The sequence below is a fragment of the Neomonachus schauinslandi genome, chromosome 7, assembly GCF_002201575.2.
Source record: "Neomonachus schauinslandi chromosome 7, ASM220157v2, whole genome shotgun sequence".
NCBI classification, from domain to species: domain Eukaryota; kingdom Metazoa; phylum Chordata; class Mammalia; order Carnivora; family Phocidae; genus Neomonachus; species Neomonachus schauinslandi.
Genome location: NC_058409.1, coordinates 57,332,002 through 57,349,714, shown reverse-complemented (window position 1 = coordinate 57,349,714; position 17,713 = coordinate 57,332,002). Strand labels below are relative to the sequence as shown.

At 37.2% G+C, this 17,713-nt stretch overlaps 1 protein-coding gene across 1 annotated transcript in view; it reads left to right on the top strand.

The window, feature by feature from the left end:
- HOMER1 (homer scaffold protein 1) overlaps positions 1-17,474 on the top strand; it is a 125,311-nt gene extending 107,837 nt beyond the window's left edge. Inside the window, exons 8-9 of the mRNA XM_021699847.2 lie at positions 271-351; positions 14,825-17,474. Coding sequence (XP_021555522.1) covers positions 271-351; positions 14,825-15,013 — 270 coding nt within the window. The 3' untranslated portion in view covers positions 15,014-17,474. The remainder of the gene's footprint in view (positions 1-270; positions 352-14,824) is intronic.
- The last annotated feature ends 239 nt before the right edge of the window (positions 17,475-17,713 follow it).

The window sequence follows — 17,713 nt, the reverse complement described above, 5'->3', positions numbered from 1 at the left end:
CCACAAAGCTTGAAGCAGCCTTAAAATGTTCTGATTGTTGTTTCCAAGCAGTGCTGTACCAAAGCCACCAAGCAGACTTGTTGCTTAAGATTATCATGGATTAGATAACCTACCCATAAAGACGAATTCACCCTTCTAAAAATCAGCATAAAGGAATGTTTTTTAAATTATTCTTTTCTAAGGACTAGGACAATAATTTCAGGGAGAAATAACACTTTGCTTGATTTAGTTTAAATATTGTTGCTAAAGACATTGCTCTGCTTTTTCTAGGAAATAGAAAGATTAAAACAAGAAATTGATAATGCCAGAGAACTACAAGAACAGAGGGACACCCTGACTCAGAAACTACAGGTGAGCTATAATAACATTTTGATTCATTTCTGCATAGAGAGAGGCATCAGTCATTCTTTCACATAGTAATGACTTCTTTTCTGAAACTTCATTTTGTAGGTTCTGAGTCATTTTTCCAGGACTTGTGATTCATGACTAATCTTTGATTTTTCAAAAATTAAGTGATAACCTCACCTAGGTAGCATGGGATCATCATAGATGGCCATTTATAAATTGCCTTCAGTAAATTATTTTAGAAATGTCTATTTTTTAACATAAAAAAATACCCTGAATTTAAAGAGAATTTCTCACATGGATTTCATTCAGTCGAAGAGTTCTGTTCATTTTTTTTTATGCTGAACTAATGAGTATGAATTGCAGAAGTAGTTGTGCCCTAATGGAAATTAAGTTAGTGACATTTTTCTTTCTTTAATGAATTTTTCTCACTTCTTTTGCATAAAAAAAATATGTTTCCTGACTCTAATTTACATACATATATCCTGTATCGGTGGTTAGGGAAGATTTTTAGAATTCATTATCAAAGTCTCCGCACCTCCGGCCCTTTTCTTACACCCCAGTGGTTAGCTGCCTCTATAAAGAAAGGTTAGGACCACTTCAGAGTTTGGAGTAGAAATAAATGTATGTACAGAGTGAGGAATTTTGGGTCAGGGGTGATAAGTAGAACCTGAAAGCCCAGGAATTAGGAGTACCTCAATTGTAATGAGAATGTCTTGCGTTAATTGAGTGCTTACTATGTGCCAGACACTGTGTTAAGCACTTTACTTATATTGTGCATTTACTTCTTGTGACAGTCACCTGAGGAAACTGAGGCTTGTATAAGTTCATTTGTCCACTCTCCATTTATATAGGTAGTCAGAATTCTGTGACAGTAGAGAGGGCCTTCATAAAGGAAGTAGGTTCTTTATATGGCATGACACATTACCCTCTCCCATCATTGACTTGCAGCAGTCTGGTTTGTTTTGGTTAGCCCTATTAAATGTTGTTCCCACATTTTAATGATCTGTGTAAATTACTGGTTCTCAGGGGGAGGGGGCAGATCTGCGCTGCAGAGAATGTGTAGCAGTGTGCCGAGACAATTTTGATTTTCACAACTCAGGCAGTACTATTGACATCTAGTAGGTTGAAGTCAAGGGCGCCTGGGTGGCTCAGTTGGTTGAGCGACTGCCTTCGGCTCAGGTCATGATCCTGGAGTCCCGGGATCGAGTCCCGCATCGGGCTCCCTGCTCGGCAGGGAGTCTGCTTCTCCCTCTGACCCTCCTCCCTCTCATGCTCTCTGTCTCTCATTCTCTCTGTCTCAAATAAATAAATAAAATCTTTAAAAAAAAAAAGAATGCTGCTAAACATCCAGTTATCTGGACCAAACTGTCAATAGTGCTAAGGTTGAGAAAGCCTGGTGTAGAACTAAAGATGAAGTGTGTCCTCAGGGCTAGAAAAAGTGGGGGAAATTCAGTGGAGCTTTTGTCTTTTGTTCCTTTGGTTTGGGCTGCTATTTTCTAAGTCCTTGCTGTGATTCGGGCATTTGCCGAGCCCTTGCATACCTTTGCTTGAACTCATCCCTGTTTTCGAAGAGAAGGCAGCGGTTCGGAGGTGTTCACAAGTTGACGAGGCATTGAACTAGAAAGCAGTGAGGCCTCAATTTGTTTGGATTCCAAAGTCTCTGTTCTTTCTGTATGACTGCCCCCGGCTTCAGGCAGCCATGCTGCCAAGACATTCCTGACGGTTCCTTCAGACGTTTTCCAAGTTATGTACACATCCCAGAGAAACCAAGAGGTGATTTTTCAAATCAAACTTCTTAAATGTATTTCATCATTAATTGAGCGATAATTGAATTTTAAAGCTGGCTCCTATTCTTACCTCTTCTTTCACCATATATCAAAAATGATGATCAAAGCAACCTACTAGGAACATGATAGGGAAGCTTTCAGACCTTCCGATGGCCTGGCTCCTACTTGCAACTTAGGTCTTGGCTCACGTGTTAATTTCTCCAACTTCTCAGTTTACGCACAACTCCGCAAGGTCCCCCCCACCCCACCCCAGGTACTCTTTGTTTTTTTTTTTTAAAGATTTTATTTATTTGACAGAGAGATAGACAGCACAAGTAGGCAGAGTGGCAGGCAGAGGGAGAGGGAGTAGCAGGCTTCCCGCTGAGCAGGGAGCCCGATGTGGGGCTCGATCCCAGGACCCTGGGATCGTGACCTGAGCCGAAGGCAGCCGCTTAGCCGACTGAGCCACCCAGGCACCCCTACTCTTTGTAATATTACCTTGTTTTATTTTCCTAGTAACAATTAATCACTATCTGAAGTGGTCTTATTTTTCAACTTTACTTTGAAATAATTTCAGACTTACAGAAAAGTTGCAAGAATAACACAAAGACTTTTTATATACCTTTCACTCACATTTCCCAGATGTTGCCATTTTTTGCTGTATTTGTTTGACCATTCTGGAACTGTCTCTCTCTCTCCATGTGTGTGTGTGTTATTTTTTCCTGAAATCTTTGAGAATAAGTTGCAAGATACTGTATCTCTTTACCTCTAAACGCTTCGGTGTGTATTTTCTAAGAGTAAGGCATTGTTTTACATAACCATCAAAATCAGGAAATTATCTATCTACAGACCTTATTCAAATTCCCATAATTGTCTTAATAATATTCTTTATAACAAAGTTTAAAACTTGTTTTTCTGGTCCAGGATTTATTCCGTGCTCATGGGTTGCGTTTAGTTGTCATATGTATTTATTTTGATGTTTGAATTGTCCCAGATTTGGCCAGTGGGAACCCATTCAGTCCAGCTTCTGATTCCTTTTTGATGTGACCCTTTCATTCTTTAAAGAATGTCTTCATGTTTTAGGACAACTACATATTCAAGGCTCATCTTATATTTTTTCAGTCCTCAACCTTGGAATTAGCTATTTCTCCAAGGAGAAATTTCTTTCTTTTTTTTTTTTTAAGATTTTATTTATTAGAGAGAGAGCGAGAGCACAAGCAGGGGGGTCAGCAGGCAGAGGGAGAAGCAGGCTCCCCACTGAGCAGGGAGCCTGATGCTGGGCTTGAGCCCAGGACCCTGGGGTCATGACCTGAGCTGAAGGCAGACACTTAACTGACTGAGCCACCCAGGCGTCCCTCCACGGAGAAATTTCTTTAGGCAAAGATTGATATTTAAAAGCCAGGATCTGAGTACCAGGTAGGGTTTTTGCTATTGAGATAGCATTGTTTCTATGCCATCTCAATAAACAGAGCTGGAAGGACATAAATACCACATTATGTCTTTTTCAATAGCCATGTATATATAAAACTGAATTCTTACTCATACCTCCCATTGCAGTGTAATACAATGGAGTTTATTATAGCCTTTCCCATACTCATATTTGTAATTCCTTTACCCAATACTAAGAAACCCGATTCTTATTATCTACAGTATATTTATTTATTTTCTCAATCTTAGCACAGAAAATAGTTTTTGAATTACTAATTCATACCACCACAAAAAAATGCAAACAAAACCTTACCAACTAGAGATCACTATAATTTTTTTTGTCCTCAGCCTATGTTCAAAAGTTTGTTGGGTTAGTTCTTCCCCTCCTCTGCAATTGGTTAGGTTATTCATTTGAAACATACTTATGTTTGGGGCACCTGGGTGGCTCAGTCAGTTAAGTGTCTGCCTTCAGCTCAGGTCATGATCCCAGGGTCCTGGGATTGAACCCGGTGTCAGGCTCCCTGCTCAGCGGGAAGCCTGCTTCTCCCTCTCCCTCTGCCTGCCGCTCCCCCTGCTTGTGTTCTCTCTGTCAAATAAATAAATAAAATCTTAAAAAAAAAAAACATACTTATATGTTCATTTGTATCATATTATATTCCATTTTAGTATTTTCTTATCCATTCTTCTACATTTTATATATGCATGCATTTACTGAGTATACGAAACATTAGCATGGTTCCAAAAGTCAGAACTATTTGGAAAGATGTCTTTAGAGACATACCCTCCAGTCCCCACTACCCTAGCTTCTGCCCCATCCTTCCCACCCCATTCCCATCTGCCACCTGTGGGTAACCAATCTCATTAGTTTCTAGTTTATCTTTTTTGTATTTCTTTTCACACAAATGAACAGATCTATTTGTTTACCTTCTCCTCTTCTTTTTTAAATGGTAACATACTCTAGATTACTCTTCTGCACTTTGTTTCTTTCACGTAAAATATATTCTGGAAGTCACTCTTGTCAGTTCATTGAGATCATGTTCATGCTTATTATAGCTGTAAACTCCTTCATTTGTGGAGTGATAGTTTATTCAGCCACTCCTTTATGTGGGTATTTAGGCTGTCTCCAGTGTTCTGCAACAATACTACAATTAGTAATATTGCGCATAGGTGTTTTCTTACTGTTGGAGGTGTATCTTCAGAATAGATTTTTTGTTTGTTTGTTTGTTTTGTTTTTAGTAATCTCTGCACCCACCGTGGGGCTCGAACTGATGACCACAAGATGCAGAGTCTCATACTCTTCCTCCTGAGCTAGGGAGATAGCATTGTTTCTATGCCATCTTAATAAACAGAGCTGGAAGGATATAAATACCACATTATGTCTATTTCAATAGCCATGTATATATAAAACTGAATTCTTACTCATACCTCCCATTGCAGTGTAATACAATGGAGAATCTATCACCCCCGAGATAGATTCTTAGAAGGAAGATTTCTAAGTAAGAAAATAAACACATACGTAGTTGGGTTAAACATTGTCAAATTCCCCTTTGTAATGGATTGTGCTGGTTCCCACTCATACCACTACCATGAGTGCCTCTTTCTCCATGGCCTTGCCAACAAAATGTGTTGTCATACTTTTTAATTGTGTGATAGGTGAGAAATGATAGTTTTAATTTGCATATCTCATGTTATTAGTGACATGAACATCTTTCATAAGCTTAGAGGTCATGTCAGTATCTTTTTGTACATGGGCGGATTGGGTGTTCATGTCTTTTGCCCTTTTCCTATAGGGTTTTTGGTTCTTTTTCAGGAGTTCTTTATATATTACAGGAGTTCTTTTTATATCTGATTACATGTTAAAAATATTTTCTCCCAGTTTTTTGTTTTGTTTTGTTTTGTTTTTTTTTACTTTGCCTGAGATGGTGTTTTATGTACTAGTCAGATTTATTACTCTTTTCTTTTCTTGGTTCTGGCTTGTGGATCGTATAGTCAGATAGCTCATTTCCAATCCCTGTATCATCTGATACAGGGATTCATCTGTATTTCCCTCTAGTACTTACACGGTTTCATTTTTTACATTTGGATCTCTGAGTATTTTGGGTTTATTCTTTTGTGTGTGGTATGAGATATGGATCCAGTTGTATCCTTCCAAATGCCTGTCCAGTTATCTCATTACCACTTATTTAAAATTTCATCCTTTTTTCCAGAGATTGGAGATACTTGATTTCTCTACACATTTTGACCTACTCTGGGCTTCCTATTCCAGCCCGCTAGTCACTCTCTTAATGCATCAGTACCACCCTGCACTGATAGTAGAGGCTTTAATATCTGCTAGGGCCAGGTGCTCCTCAGAGTTTCTTTTTCATTGTTTCTCTCAATAGTCTTACATACTTATTTTATCATATGCGATTCAGTATTCAGTACCAATTTTTGTGTCAACTGAAAATAAAGCTCCATAAAAAAATTTTACTGGGATTGCTTAAACTTTATAATATGACTTCAGGAGAAACAATATCATATTGAAGTTTCGATCCTATCCAGGAATAAGGGATGTCTTCCCATTTGTTCACATCTACTTTTGTGTTTTTCACAGGAGTGTTAAGGTTTTCAACATGTAGTTTTGCATATTTCTTGTTTATAAATATTTTATCTTTCTTTTTTTTTCTATTTCAAATGGTTTTCTCTACCATTGTATCTTTTAATTGATTATTGTTTGTATATTTGAAAGCTGTTGAATTCTTTTTTTTTTAAAGATTTTATTTATTTATTTGACAGAGAGAGACACAGCAAGAGAGGGAACACAAGCGGGGGGGGGGAGTGGGAGAGGGAGAAGCAGGCTTCCTACTGAGCAGACAGCCTGATGCAGGGCTCAATCCCAGGACCCTGGGATCACGACCTGAGCCGAAGGCTTAATGACTGAGCCACCCAGGTGCCCCGAAAGCTGTTGAATTCTGTATGCTATTTTTATGTCCTGCTACCTGACTAAATTATTTTATTATTTGAGCTAGTTTTGTCACTTACTCCGTTGAGTCTGTAAGATTTTTTAGGTATGGTAACACATAATCTGCAAACAGATAATTTTACTTTTATTCCCCCATCCCTCCAATTCTCAAGCCTCTTGATTTTTCTTGTCCAATTACACCTGTTAAAAACACCACTACAGTATTAAACAATACTAGAGATGATGGGTTTATCTCATCCCTCATCTTAGTGAAAATGCCTCTAGTATTTTTCCATTTTAAGTAAAATGTTGGCTGTAACACTGAAATACATTTTATCATGTTATGAGAGTGTCCTTCGTGCCTATTAGAATGTTTTTACCAGGGATGAGTGTGGGATTTTGTTAACGGCTTTTTTTTTTTTTTTTTTTTAGTATCTATGAAAATAATCATAATTTCCTCTCTAGATCTATTTAATATGGTTTATTTTATTAATGGATTTTCTAATACCAAACCACCTTTGCATGACTGGAATAAAGATCACTTAGCTATGGTATCTTATTTTCTTAATGTGGTGTTAGACTTTTGTTCTTTATTATTTATCATTTTTACACAGTACTCATTTGTGATATTGGTCTGTATTTCTTTTGAGGGGAGCTATACTTATAAGATTTGGGTATCAGGGTTAGACTTTACACACAGTAATACTTCAGTCATACTTCATGCACTGTCTTCATTTTTTATGCTCTGGAATAATGGATGTCATATTGAAACTACCTCGTCTCTAAATGTTGACACCATTGGGGCCTGGTGCATTTTTATGGAGTAGTTCCTGGATTCTTCTCTATTTCTTCTGCAGACGCTGGGCTGTTTAAGCTTTCCATCTAGGTTTCACAGAGTCAGCGAGAACTCTTATTTCTTATTTTATATAATTGTCCATTGTTCTTCTTGATTAAGTAAAGTTAAGCAATGGTATGTCTAATCAGTGCCACTGGTTTTTTTTATCCTCTACCTTATGAATTTCTCCTTTTATCTTTATTATTCCTGCCTCGTACTTTGTTTTGGTTTACTTATTCTTTCTCTAGCATTTTAAGAAGAGAATTTAATTCCTTTATTTTCATTCTTTCACTTTTATGTATATGTGTTTAAAGTTATAGATTGTCCTGTGATGATTGCTTTAGGTGTATTTCATAGATTCTCATATTTAGTATGTTCGTTATCATTATTTCCTGAAATTCTGTAATTTTGGTCTTATTTCCCTTGCACCCACAAGATGTTTAAAAGAAGGCACTTGAGGGGCACCTGGGTAGCTCAGGTCATGATCCCAGGGTCCTAGGATGGAGCCCCACATCGGGCTCTCAGCTCAGCTGGGAGTCTGCTTCTCCCTCTCCCTCTGCCCCTCCCTTCTACTCGTTCTCTCTCTCTCTCTCAAATAAATAAGTAAAAAAAAATTATAAAAGATAACAGAAGGTGCTTTAATTTCCTGGTGGAAGGACCTTTTTATTTTTTGGGTTTAGTTCTTAAGTTCTAGTTTTACTGTCTTGTAATCACAAGGGTTTGTATAATTTCTGCTTTATATAATTGCACTTTTTTGTGTGATCTCATATATGACCGATTTTTGTAATGTTCCTTGTTGACTTTATAATTTTTGTTTTCTGTTTTGTTACCTTTCCTTTGTTCCACTTGATGTGTCCTGTATTGAGAGTGGCAGAGCGAAGTCTCTCATCAGTATGTTTTTATCTGTGCCTCTTTACAACACCTGTAATTTCTACTTTATAAGGTGGTTGGTACCTAAATATAATGGTTATATCTTCATTGTGCATTGTGGCTTTTAGCATTAAAGTGCCTTCCTTTGGCACTTTCTCTACCAGTATTGCAACCTCTCATTATCTTGCACCTATCCTGTTATTTTTGGCCTTCCTAAATGAATTGCTCAGTGGAAGGACCTTTCTATTTTATGATTTTGTTTTCAATTCCTAGTCTTACTGCATTGTAATCACAGAATATTTTTGGTGATATTTATACTTAATGTAACTTAATACTACTTTTTTGTGACCAAATGTAAAATCAGTTTTTGTGAATGCTTCTTGTGTGTTGTGTATACTTAGTGCTTTGTGAGCCAAACTGAAATTTTTTTTCTTTTACTAGGTAACTCATTCATACTTATTGATACGATTTTTGTTTTATTTCAACTTGTCATTATTTTATGTAATAATTCCTGTGTATTACGTTAATTGGATTTTTTCTTTCTCTGTATGATATGTTCTTTGCCCTTTTTTATATCTTTTGATATTTAAGATGGTCTTAACTTTGTTTTAGTGGTTACTTTTAGACTTACACCTTTTTAAAATACTCTTACTTGGGGCGCCTGGGTGGCTCAGTCGTTAAGCGTCTGCCTTCGGCTCAGATCATGGTCCCAGGGTCCTGGGATCGAGTCCCACATCGGGCTTCCTGCTCGGTGGGAAGCCTGCTTCTCCCTCTCCCACTCCCCCTGCTTGTGTTCCGTCTCTCACTGTCTCTCTCTGTCAAATAAATAAATATAATCTTTAAAAAAAAAAATACTCCTACTTAACTGTGTTCATATTTAAACTTTCACTATCTGGTTTATTCGTTTTTATTTATTTTTTTAAATATTATTTATTTTAGAGAGAGAGCATGAGCGGGAGGGACAGAGGGAGAGGGAGAGAGAATCCCAAGCAGACGGCACGCTGAGCCTGGAACCTGACGCAGGGCTCGATCTCATGCCTTGAGATCACGACCTGAACCGAAACCAAGAGTCGGGTGCTTAACTAACTGCACCACCCAGGCGCCCCGGTTTGTTAGTTTTTTTGTTTTTTTTTTTTTAAGATTTTATTTATTTATTTGAGAGAGAGAGAATGAGAGAGAGCACATGAGAGGGGGGAGGGTCAGAGGGAGAAGCAGACCCCCCGCCGAGCAGGGAGCCCGATGCGGGACTCGATCCCGGGACTCCAGGATCATGACCTGAGCCGAAGGCAGTCGCCCAACCAACTGAGCCACCCAGACGCCCCCGGTTTGTTAGTTTTTAATGATAGTTTTAATGATAGTTGACTTTGACCTATTACATATTCAATAATTAGAAGCTTATTCTGCTTTTCTCTTTTCCTTTTTTTCCTCCTATTTTTTAGTTGCATTATTTCTGCCTTGTCAGAATAAGTAACATTTTGGGGGTGCTCCAGGCTGGCTCAGTTAAGCATCTGACTCTTGGTTTTGGCTCACGTCGTGACCTCAGGGTCATGGGATCCAGCTCCGCGTAGGGCTCCGCATTCAGCTCGTGGAGTCTGCTTGAGACTCTTTCCCCCTCTGCTCCTACCCCTGCTCTTGCTCTCACTCTCATTCTCTCCCTCTCAGATAAATAAAAAAAAAATATTTTTAAAAAGAAAAGAGTAGCATTTTTATATTATTTTTTAACCATTGTTCACCTTTGTTTTAGTCTTTGATATGTATTACCTATAGTACATGGACATGGTCACTGTCAGTCCTTTCTCTGAAGTTGCCACAGTAATCTGTTGGTTGGATGAAGCTTATCCTCTAGTAGATGGTTCCAGAAGAACTCATGGGTTTAAGTTGTTTTTTAAAAGCCTTAGTACTTAGTTGACAGAGATAAAATCCTTGGTTTGTAATTTACTTTCTTTGAATTTCTTGAAAATGCCACTCCATTATTACCTTTTTTTTATGTTGCCATTCTTTAAGATTTATTTATTTTAGAGAGAGAGCATGAACAGGAGAAGGGGCAGAGAGAGAGGGACAGGGAGAGAAGCAGATTCCCCGCTAAGCACGGAGCCCAGTGCGGGACTTGGCCCCAAGACCCCAAGATCATGACCTGAGCCGAGATAAAGAGTCGGACACTTAACCAACTGAGCCACCCAGGCGCCCCTTATATTGCTTTTGAGAAATCTATTCCAGTCTAGTTCACCAGCCTTGGAAGTTTGGGGCTCCTGTGTGTGCGCCCTGAGGATTTTTCCTTTATTTTCAAAATCTAAGAGTTTTACTAAGATATTTCTCAGAATTGATTTCATTGAGGGTCACTTTTCTCAGGTACTTGGTGGGCCCTTTTAATGTGTAGATTTAGGTCTTCCTTTATTTCCAGGAAGTTTTCTAGTATAAAAGTTTTAAATATTAGGTTTGTCCTATTGGAGTGTTTTCTTCATAAGGAGCTCCAGTGATATGTAGTTAGATGATCTTCCCTTCTATTTCAACCCCTTTCTCTCTGATCATTTCCCCTAGTTTATTTCACTTGCGTTCCCTTGAATATTTAAAAATAATAATTGAGTAAAGCATAATTTTATTTAAATTTATTTTTTACTTTATAATTCAGTCTCTATTTCTGATATAATTTTGCCTTTTTCTTCTATTTCTATCAGGGCTTAATCACTCCTGGTTTTTTAGTGTTTTGTCTCATTTCTGTTTTTAGTGTTTGATATCTGTCTCAGGCTCTATTTTGAATGCTTGTTCGACAATATTTAAAGTTCATTTACCTATTTTTTTTAGTACTCTGTACATCCAATGTGGGGCTCAAACTCATGACCCTGAGAGCAAGCATCACACTGTCTTCTGACTGAGCCAGCCAGGTGCCCTATTTGACAATATTTAATTCAGAGTGGAGGCTTCTGTTTTCTTGTGCTTCATAGCTGTTTTTGGGGGGGGGAGGGGTCTTTTATTTTCAATCACTAAAGTCTCTACAGTTTCATTTTCTGTTTTCATCTTATGATAGTTTATGTAGATGAAGATAGCTCACACCTTTGTATTTTGTGGATTGAGTGGCTTACAGATTCTCAGTTCAAAATCACCCTCTTTTTGGGAGATAGTGGGGAAGGGGCTATGTGTCCTTCAGTGTTTGAGTTTTCTCTTGTCTTAGAAGATTGTAAGTTTCCCCGTGTTGCTTCTTCCCCCTTTACCGTAGTATTCCGGAAGGCTCCTCTCTTTTTCTTCCTTCTGCCCATTTCTCCTCAGAAGTGTTGCCTTTCCAAGATTGCCTCCTGTCTCGTGTACACTAGTAAGTCCCTTCCTTGTAGTCCGCTCTGGTCTACCAGGACTTTATTTATTTTTCCAGAATTTTGACACTTCCAGCGGTCTGTCTTAGGGTTATTAGAGTTCAGTCTTAAGCCTTTGGTTTTCCTCTTGCTTCTGCTCTACTTGCCCCACAACCCTGCCTTGCCCTCTGCAAAGGGTTAGAGAGAGAGCTTGGGAAATGTCTTTGCTGGAAATTGAAGTTTGTTTTATATCTTCTAGTTATTTGAAGTCATGGAATTTGTGTGGTGTTATTCTTATTATTGATTTATATAGTTTGGGAGGATGGTTGAGAGATCTCAGCATACAGAGTCACCATTACCTCAGCGTCCCGGAAGTGTTTACTTTTTTGTTGCTGGCATCCTGATTCTAGAATGCATGCTGCATTAAAACAAGAACCATCTTTGTTTATTTTCTGCTCTATCTCTATTGCTAGTACATAGAAGATACTTGGTAAATAATTGTTGAATGTTTCTTCTTCAAAATTTGCGTGTGTGTCTTTGGCCCATTTTTCTCTTGAATTACTAATACTTTTGATGATTTCTATGTCCTGTTACATATGAAGGTTGATGATCTAATAGGGCACTATATCTTGCTTGTAACGGCTTAACATGTGAATCAGATGTCAAAGATAATTTTTCTGTAACTTTTATTTAGATTAAAAATGCACGATTTAAACTTACAGAAAATGAGCCTGATCTGGTCCCATTGATGATGGTAATGTGTAAATTTTTTTTAATCACTCTAGTGTTGAGGCTCCATATCTAACAAACACAGAGCATGACCTTCTACCCACTAAGATTTTATACCTGCAATCATTGCCCTTTAAAGCACTCGAAAGGGAGTTAGCTTCTGGCCTCCATTGCTTTATCAAGACTGAACCAGGTCTCTGGATGCCCCTGGCACATGCTTACATGTCAGTGAAGGAGAAGAGGAAACTGGTAGCACACACGTGGTTAGAAGCAGAAGAATGCGTTCGGAGGGAGAAGGAGAGGCTTGGAAAATGCGGACATAAGGCCGACTACTAGGAAGTTCCCACCTGCCAGGGCTCCCGTTGCCTTGTGTTGGCCCGTGTGCACTGGCTTGGCCGTCTTGCTCTATCTAAGATTATATTCTGTGCCTCAGAATAGACCAGCACCGTCAGCACTGTATTGGATCCCTTTTGTTATCTGACTCCTAAAATTCCTCCAATGAGAGGAATGGCTGAGAGTATGACACTCTGTCTAGAGAGAACAATGCGATTTTGATAGCTGAGGAAATTTGGTGTTTTGCATGCTTCCATTGAAAATGTTTGCATGTTTCACTGATTGGCAAGGAGAACAAGGAAGCCTTTCATTTTAAGGAAGGCTTCAGAGGGCATACTGGATGGTGCCTGGTGAAATGGGTGTTTTCTAGTGAATGACATTTGGTCTATTTTTGTAGTTGGAAACATGCTACTCTTAAGCTTATTGTTGAAGCAGGCAAGAGAGCATGCTGTGCAATCATGAGTGGAATTTTTACATTTGACCCCAGGGGCTGTTTTCTCCCTCCTAGTTTGGAGCCTCCATAAATATGGCTTCTGAATTTATAAGCATTTTATTGGTTTCAGATCCTGCTCTCCGTTTATTTATCTTCACTTTGTGGATTATTCAGAGGGAAGAGATTAGAAACATACCTGGGAAACATCCAACACTAAATGCTTTAATATTAGATTGGGATTTCTTAAATTCCTCATTTATTACTCATTAGAGCTGCTGTATTCCTTTCTAGTATTTTCCCAGGTTCTTGTGGCTCCTCCGTGGCATTCTTGCTGAAGCCTTACTCTTAGTTATTTCTGTCAAAGCGAGTGAACATTTCTTTATGTTCAGAATCCTAGGTCAGGGTTACTTTCTTAGATGTATTCAAGCCAATTTCCTAATTATTTTTCTCAGAAGTTTACAATTTTTACAGGTGTTGTAAGAAAAATAGATTTTGGAAAAAAGTACCCATAATCCTAACAACAGCAGCTCTTTCCTATTTGTACAGTAATTTACAGTGTTTGTCCCCATGAATACCAGTGTTTGCCCGTTTGCACTGTGTGCTTCATATTTGGGGTTTTTTCTCATTTAACATTTACCAGATTGTCTTTCAAAAATTAAAAAAAAAAAAAAGTGTTCTGCCATCCATTAGACTCGATATAATTTTTTACGAGATTTACATTTAAACCATGTATTCACATTTGAAACATATTTTCTGAGGCTGATTCATATTGTATTACTAACACCAAAATATTGTCATTGTCCCATATAATTGACATATGTGAATGTAATTTGTGTCAATCATTTAATTCCTCTCAGAGGTAAAAATGAGCTTTCCAGAAAGGATATATAACTTTCAACTAATTGCTTATCTGAATACCTTGTTTAAAGTGTCATAAAGTGTTTAAAGTTTCTGCTCTTTTTCTCAGTTTGAATTTTTAACCGAAATTAAAACTCTAGGTCACTAGACCATTTCATTTTTTTAGAATTACTTATTATTATATTTGTCATGTTTAGAAACATTTTTAGAACAATAATAACTTCTAATTAAGTATGTTAGACTTGATTGTTTTTTTAAAAAAATAATTATTTTTGTCATGAACTTTTACTTGCCTTTTGTCATTTTTTTTTTTTCTTTTCTTTCCATGATTTGCAGTATGTTGGAACTGTCAGCTGTATAATTCTCTTATATGTACGCTTATTGTAGATCTTGACTGAGACTGTAGATCTTGACTCAGTTTTTAGCCACTGAGCTACTTCCCCGGCCACAAGCACTCATTTGGACGGTGAGGCAAAACAAAGAATAGTAATTAACATATTCAGAGGATCCTGATACCTCGTGTTAGAGAGCTGTTGTCTTCTCACGGGTCTTTCTCCAGAATTGCCCGTAAGGAGGAAAAAGTATTCTCTTTTTCTCTGCCTGCTTTCAGCTGAGATTGCTACCAGTTGGTTGTGCATTAGGGAAAAAGAGGTGGGCCGAAATTGAATTGAGATGTAGCTAATCCACAAAATGATCTTTAATCCTCTTCGGTATTTGAAATGCCCACAGTGTTTGCCTGGCAGGAAGTAAGCATTCAGGAAGTTTCTGTTGGGTTGGATAGATGGATTCATGAACATGCCTGTCTCGAAAACCACATGGATTTCTCAGAGGGCAGAATTCTAAAAATCTCCGTAAAGTGTGTTAACTTGAGATTCAGAAGCTCATCTTCCTGTGTGTCAAACTGCATTAACTACCACGATATTAGTAATAATGAAAGTTGTATCGTTATCTAAGTCGTGAACTGACATGTGTATATATATCACACTTTTGTTTCTAAAGGAAGTAGAGATTCGGAACAAAGACCTGGAGGGACAGCTGTCTGACTTAGAGCAACGTCTGGAGAAAAGTCAAAATGAACAAGAAGCTTTTCGCAATAACCTGAAGACACTCTTAGAAATTCTTGATGGAAAAATATTTGAACTAACGGAATTACGAGATAACTTGGCCAAGCTACTAGAATGCAGCTAAGGAAAGTTAAATTTCAGTGCCAATTGATTAAAAAATACACTGTCTCTCTTCATAGGACTGTTTGGGCTCTGCATCAAGATCGCACATAAAATTTGAATATCACTCCTCCTCCAGGAGGATGATCTTTTGAAAATTGGAATTGTATATTTCAGTGTAAATTTTAGAATTCAGCTCGTAGCTAGTTGGGGAAAAAAGAGATGAAAAACTTGAACTACAAATTACCTCCATGTATATTATTGGCCATAGTTAACTAGAAAGTTATAAATAGACACTTAATGCAATCTTTTTTTTCTGATATTAGCCAGTGGGAGAATTAACAATGTCTGGGTCACATCCCCTTTTTGTGTTCAACACAGTGAAGGTTATCTGCTTTTTAAATTAATTTATTTATGATATCTAAAGCTGTGTTTTGTGCAAAAACTTAGTGATGAAAGCCCTGTCTTCTGTTGTAATCTGAATAATTTCTCAGGATATTTTTGCACTGCTGAGAAGCAGCGCCATTACCAATTAATTCTTGCCAGGAGTGAGAGAGAGCTGCATCTTTAATTGAAACATACTTACTAGAACTGGGTGTATAGAGTTCTTCCCTTTTTTTATACTGGAAGATATTTCACTCGGTGACCACTCTGGTACACTCTGGTGTTCTTGAATCTTGTCTGCTGTATAGTTAGTTTACTTTTCCATATCGATTCCGTGTATTTATGAGAAGATATTGTCTCCCATTTTATTACACATTTTAAAGCCAACTAACGAAGGCAGCTGAGTCCCTCAGAAATTTTTCTTTTTAAATTTCTAATAAATTTGACACACAGTACTGAAATACAGCAGCCCGTCATCGACGGTCTGGCCTAGCAATGTTAAGTATATTTACAGAATATGCAGTTACATTTATTTATATATTTTGCAAGAAATCTTTTCTGAATGATCGATGCATTTCAATTTACAACTAATAATGGCTATTGGGGAACTGTTTATTATAGATCATTTTAAGGTATATAGCAGTTTTAAAGGGGATCCATTTCCATCAAACAGCCGATCAGAGGACTGTTGGGATTGGAGCCGTGTACTCTGTCTGGGTCTTCACATCAACCACCTCTCTAGTCAAACCTCACAAGGCAATATTCTGAACTGTTAACTAGGTGTTTCAAACAGGAATTCAATTCAATAGGCTCTTCTCAATGAACAAGTTTTAATGTTGTTTTGATGTAATTTTAAAAGACTTTTGGCAAACATGCATTTCTTTATATATTTCTTTTAAGAAGCTATTTTAAAAGTAAGCCAAGTGCTGTCTAGTCTGCTTATGGAGTTAGGGATTGCATCAGAGTCCATATATTCTCGCTGTACAATGCCTGTGATGTTGAGGAGGGTTCTTTTTTAAAGTGTATGCTTGAGCATCTGACTCTGTGGAGTCTGCAAATGCACTGACTTTGTTTGTACCCCAAAACGATGGAATTGTTAAGTACAAAATTAAGCTAATGAATCAGTTTGTAACCATTTTTTCACTCACACACAGCAACTCAACACTAGACAATTTTGTTTTATATATGTATGTGTATGTATGTAAATACATACATCTTAATTTATATTAGAGTGAAAAATAAATGGTTTGTTTCTAAAGTTAGTTTCTAAAGTGAGTTTTCAGGTGTCTCTGAAAAGTTTCTATCAGACACTTAATCATCGTGTATTCTATGTGCTATGACATCATGTAAGTTACCTCCATCTATTTTAGGATCTTTTCCTCACCTATTTATTATAGGGAGGGTAATTTAGGTACACAAGCTCAGAGCTGAGAGATTTCTCTGATAAATCAGGTAATAAAATTTATTTGATTGATGGAATTTTGAAGTAGATGTGATTTTATCCATCAGTTTCTGAGTATCTGCTGAGTAACAAAGAGCACCAGATTTTAATTTAAACAGGGGATTTAACACTAGGGATCAGGGAATTTAGTTACGAAGAGTTAAAAATTAAAAAAAAAACAAAACAGTGTAAGCTGTTGAAATGGTAAGTGAATTATTTTAATGATGTAATAAGATATTTTTAAATTTTGACATAGTTGTCATTTAATGGGAAAGTAACTCACCAAAATGTCTCCACTTGAATTGTATTGATAGGTGAGACGTGTGTAATTCAATATATACATATACCTGTATGTATATGCAGAAAATTATTTTTAATATTTTCCTACTGATTAAGAAATTTAAAATTGGAAATTTTGTGAGTTTTTTCCTCGTCCAATAGGGCCTAATTTTTTTCTTTTTTTTAGTGATTTAACAATTTGAGGGCTGCACCTTTAAATTCCCAGAGTGTCATTAGACGTGTACAGTATATGGGATAAGGGTGGACACAAGTGCACATATAAATAAAATCTTAAGACTATTTTAAATATTCATTTATAGTAGGAGAGTATCTAGAAATCATCATCTACAAGTCATAATTAGGTTGTGTGTCTACTATAGTTTTCTCCATTTCTGTATTATATAAATAAAAGTTTGCCTATTAAAATCTGATTTTTCCCAGAGACAAGTATTATATAATGTATCTATATTTAGATCCAACTGTGGTAATATATTTATCAGAAAATGATGCTGGGGACTGTAGCCTGAACATGTGGACTTTAAGTGACACAGACAAGGAGAGCAGAGATCGATCCCATTGTGTATAAGTTATTCTCTGATAATTATGAATTCTTGTACAAAA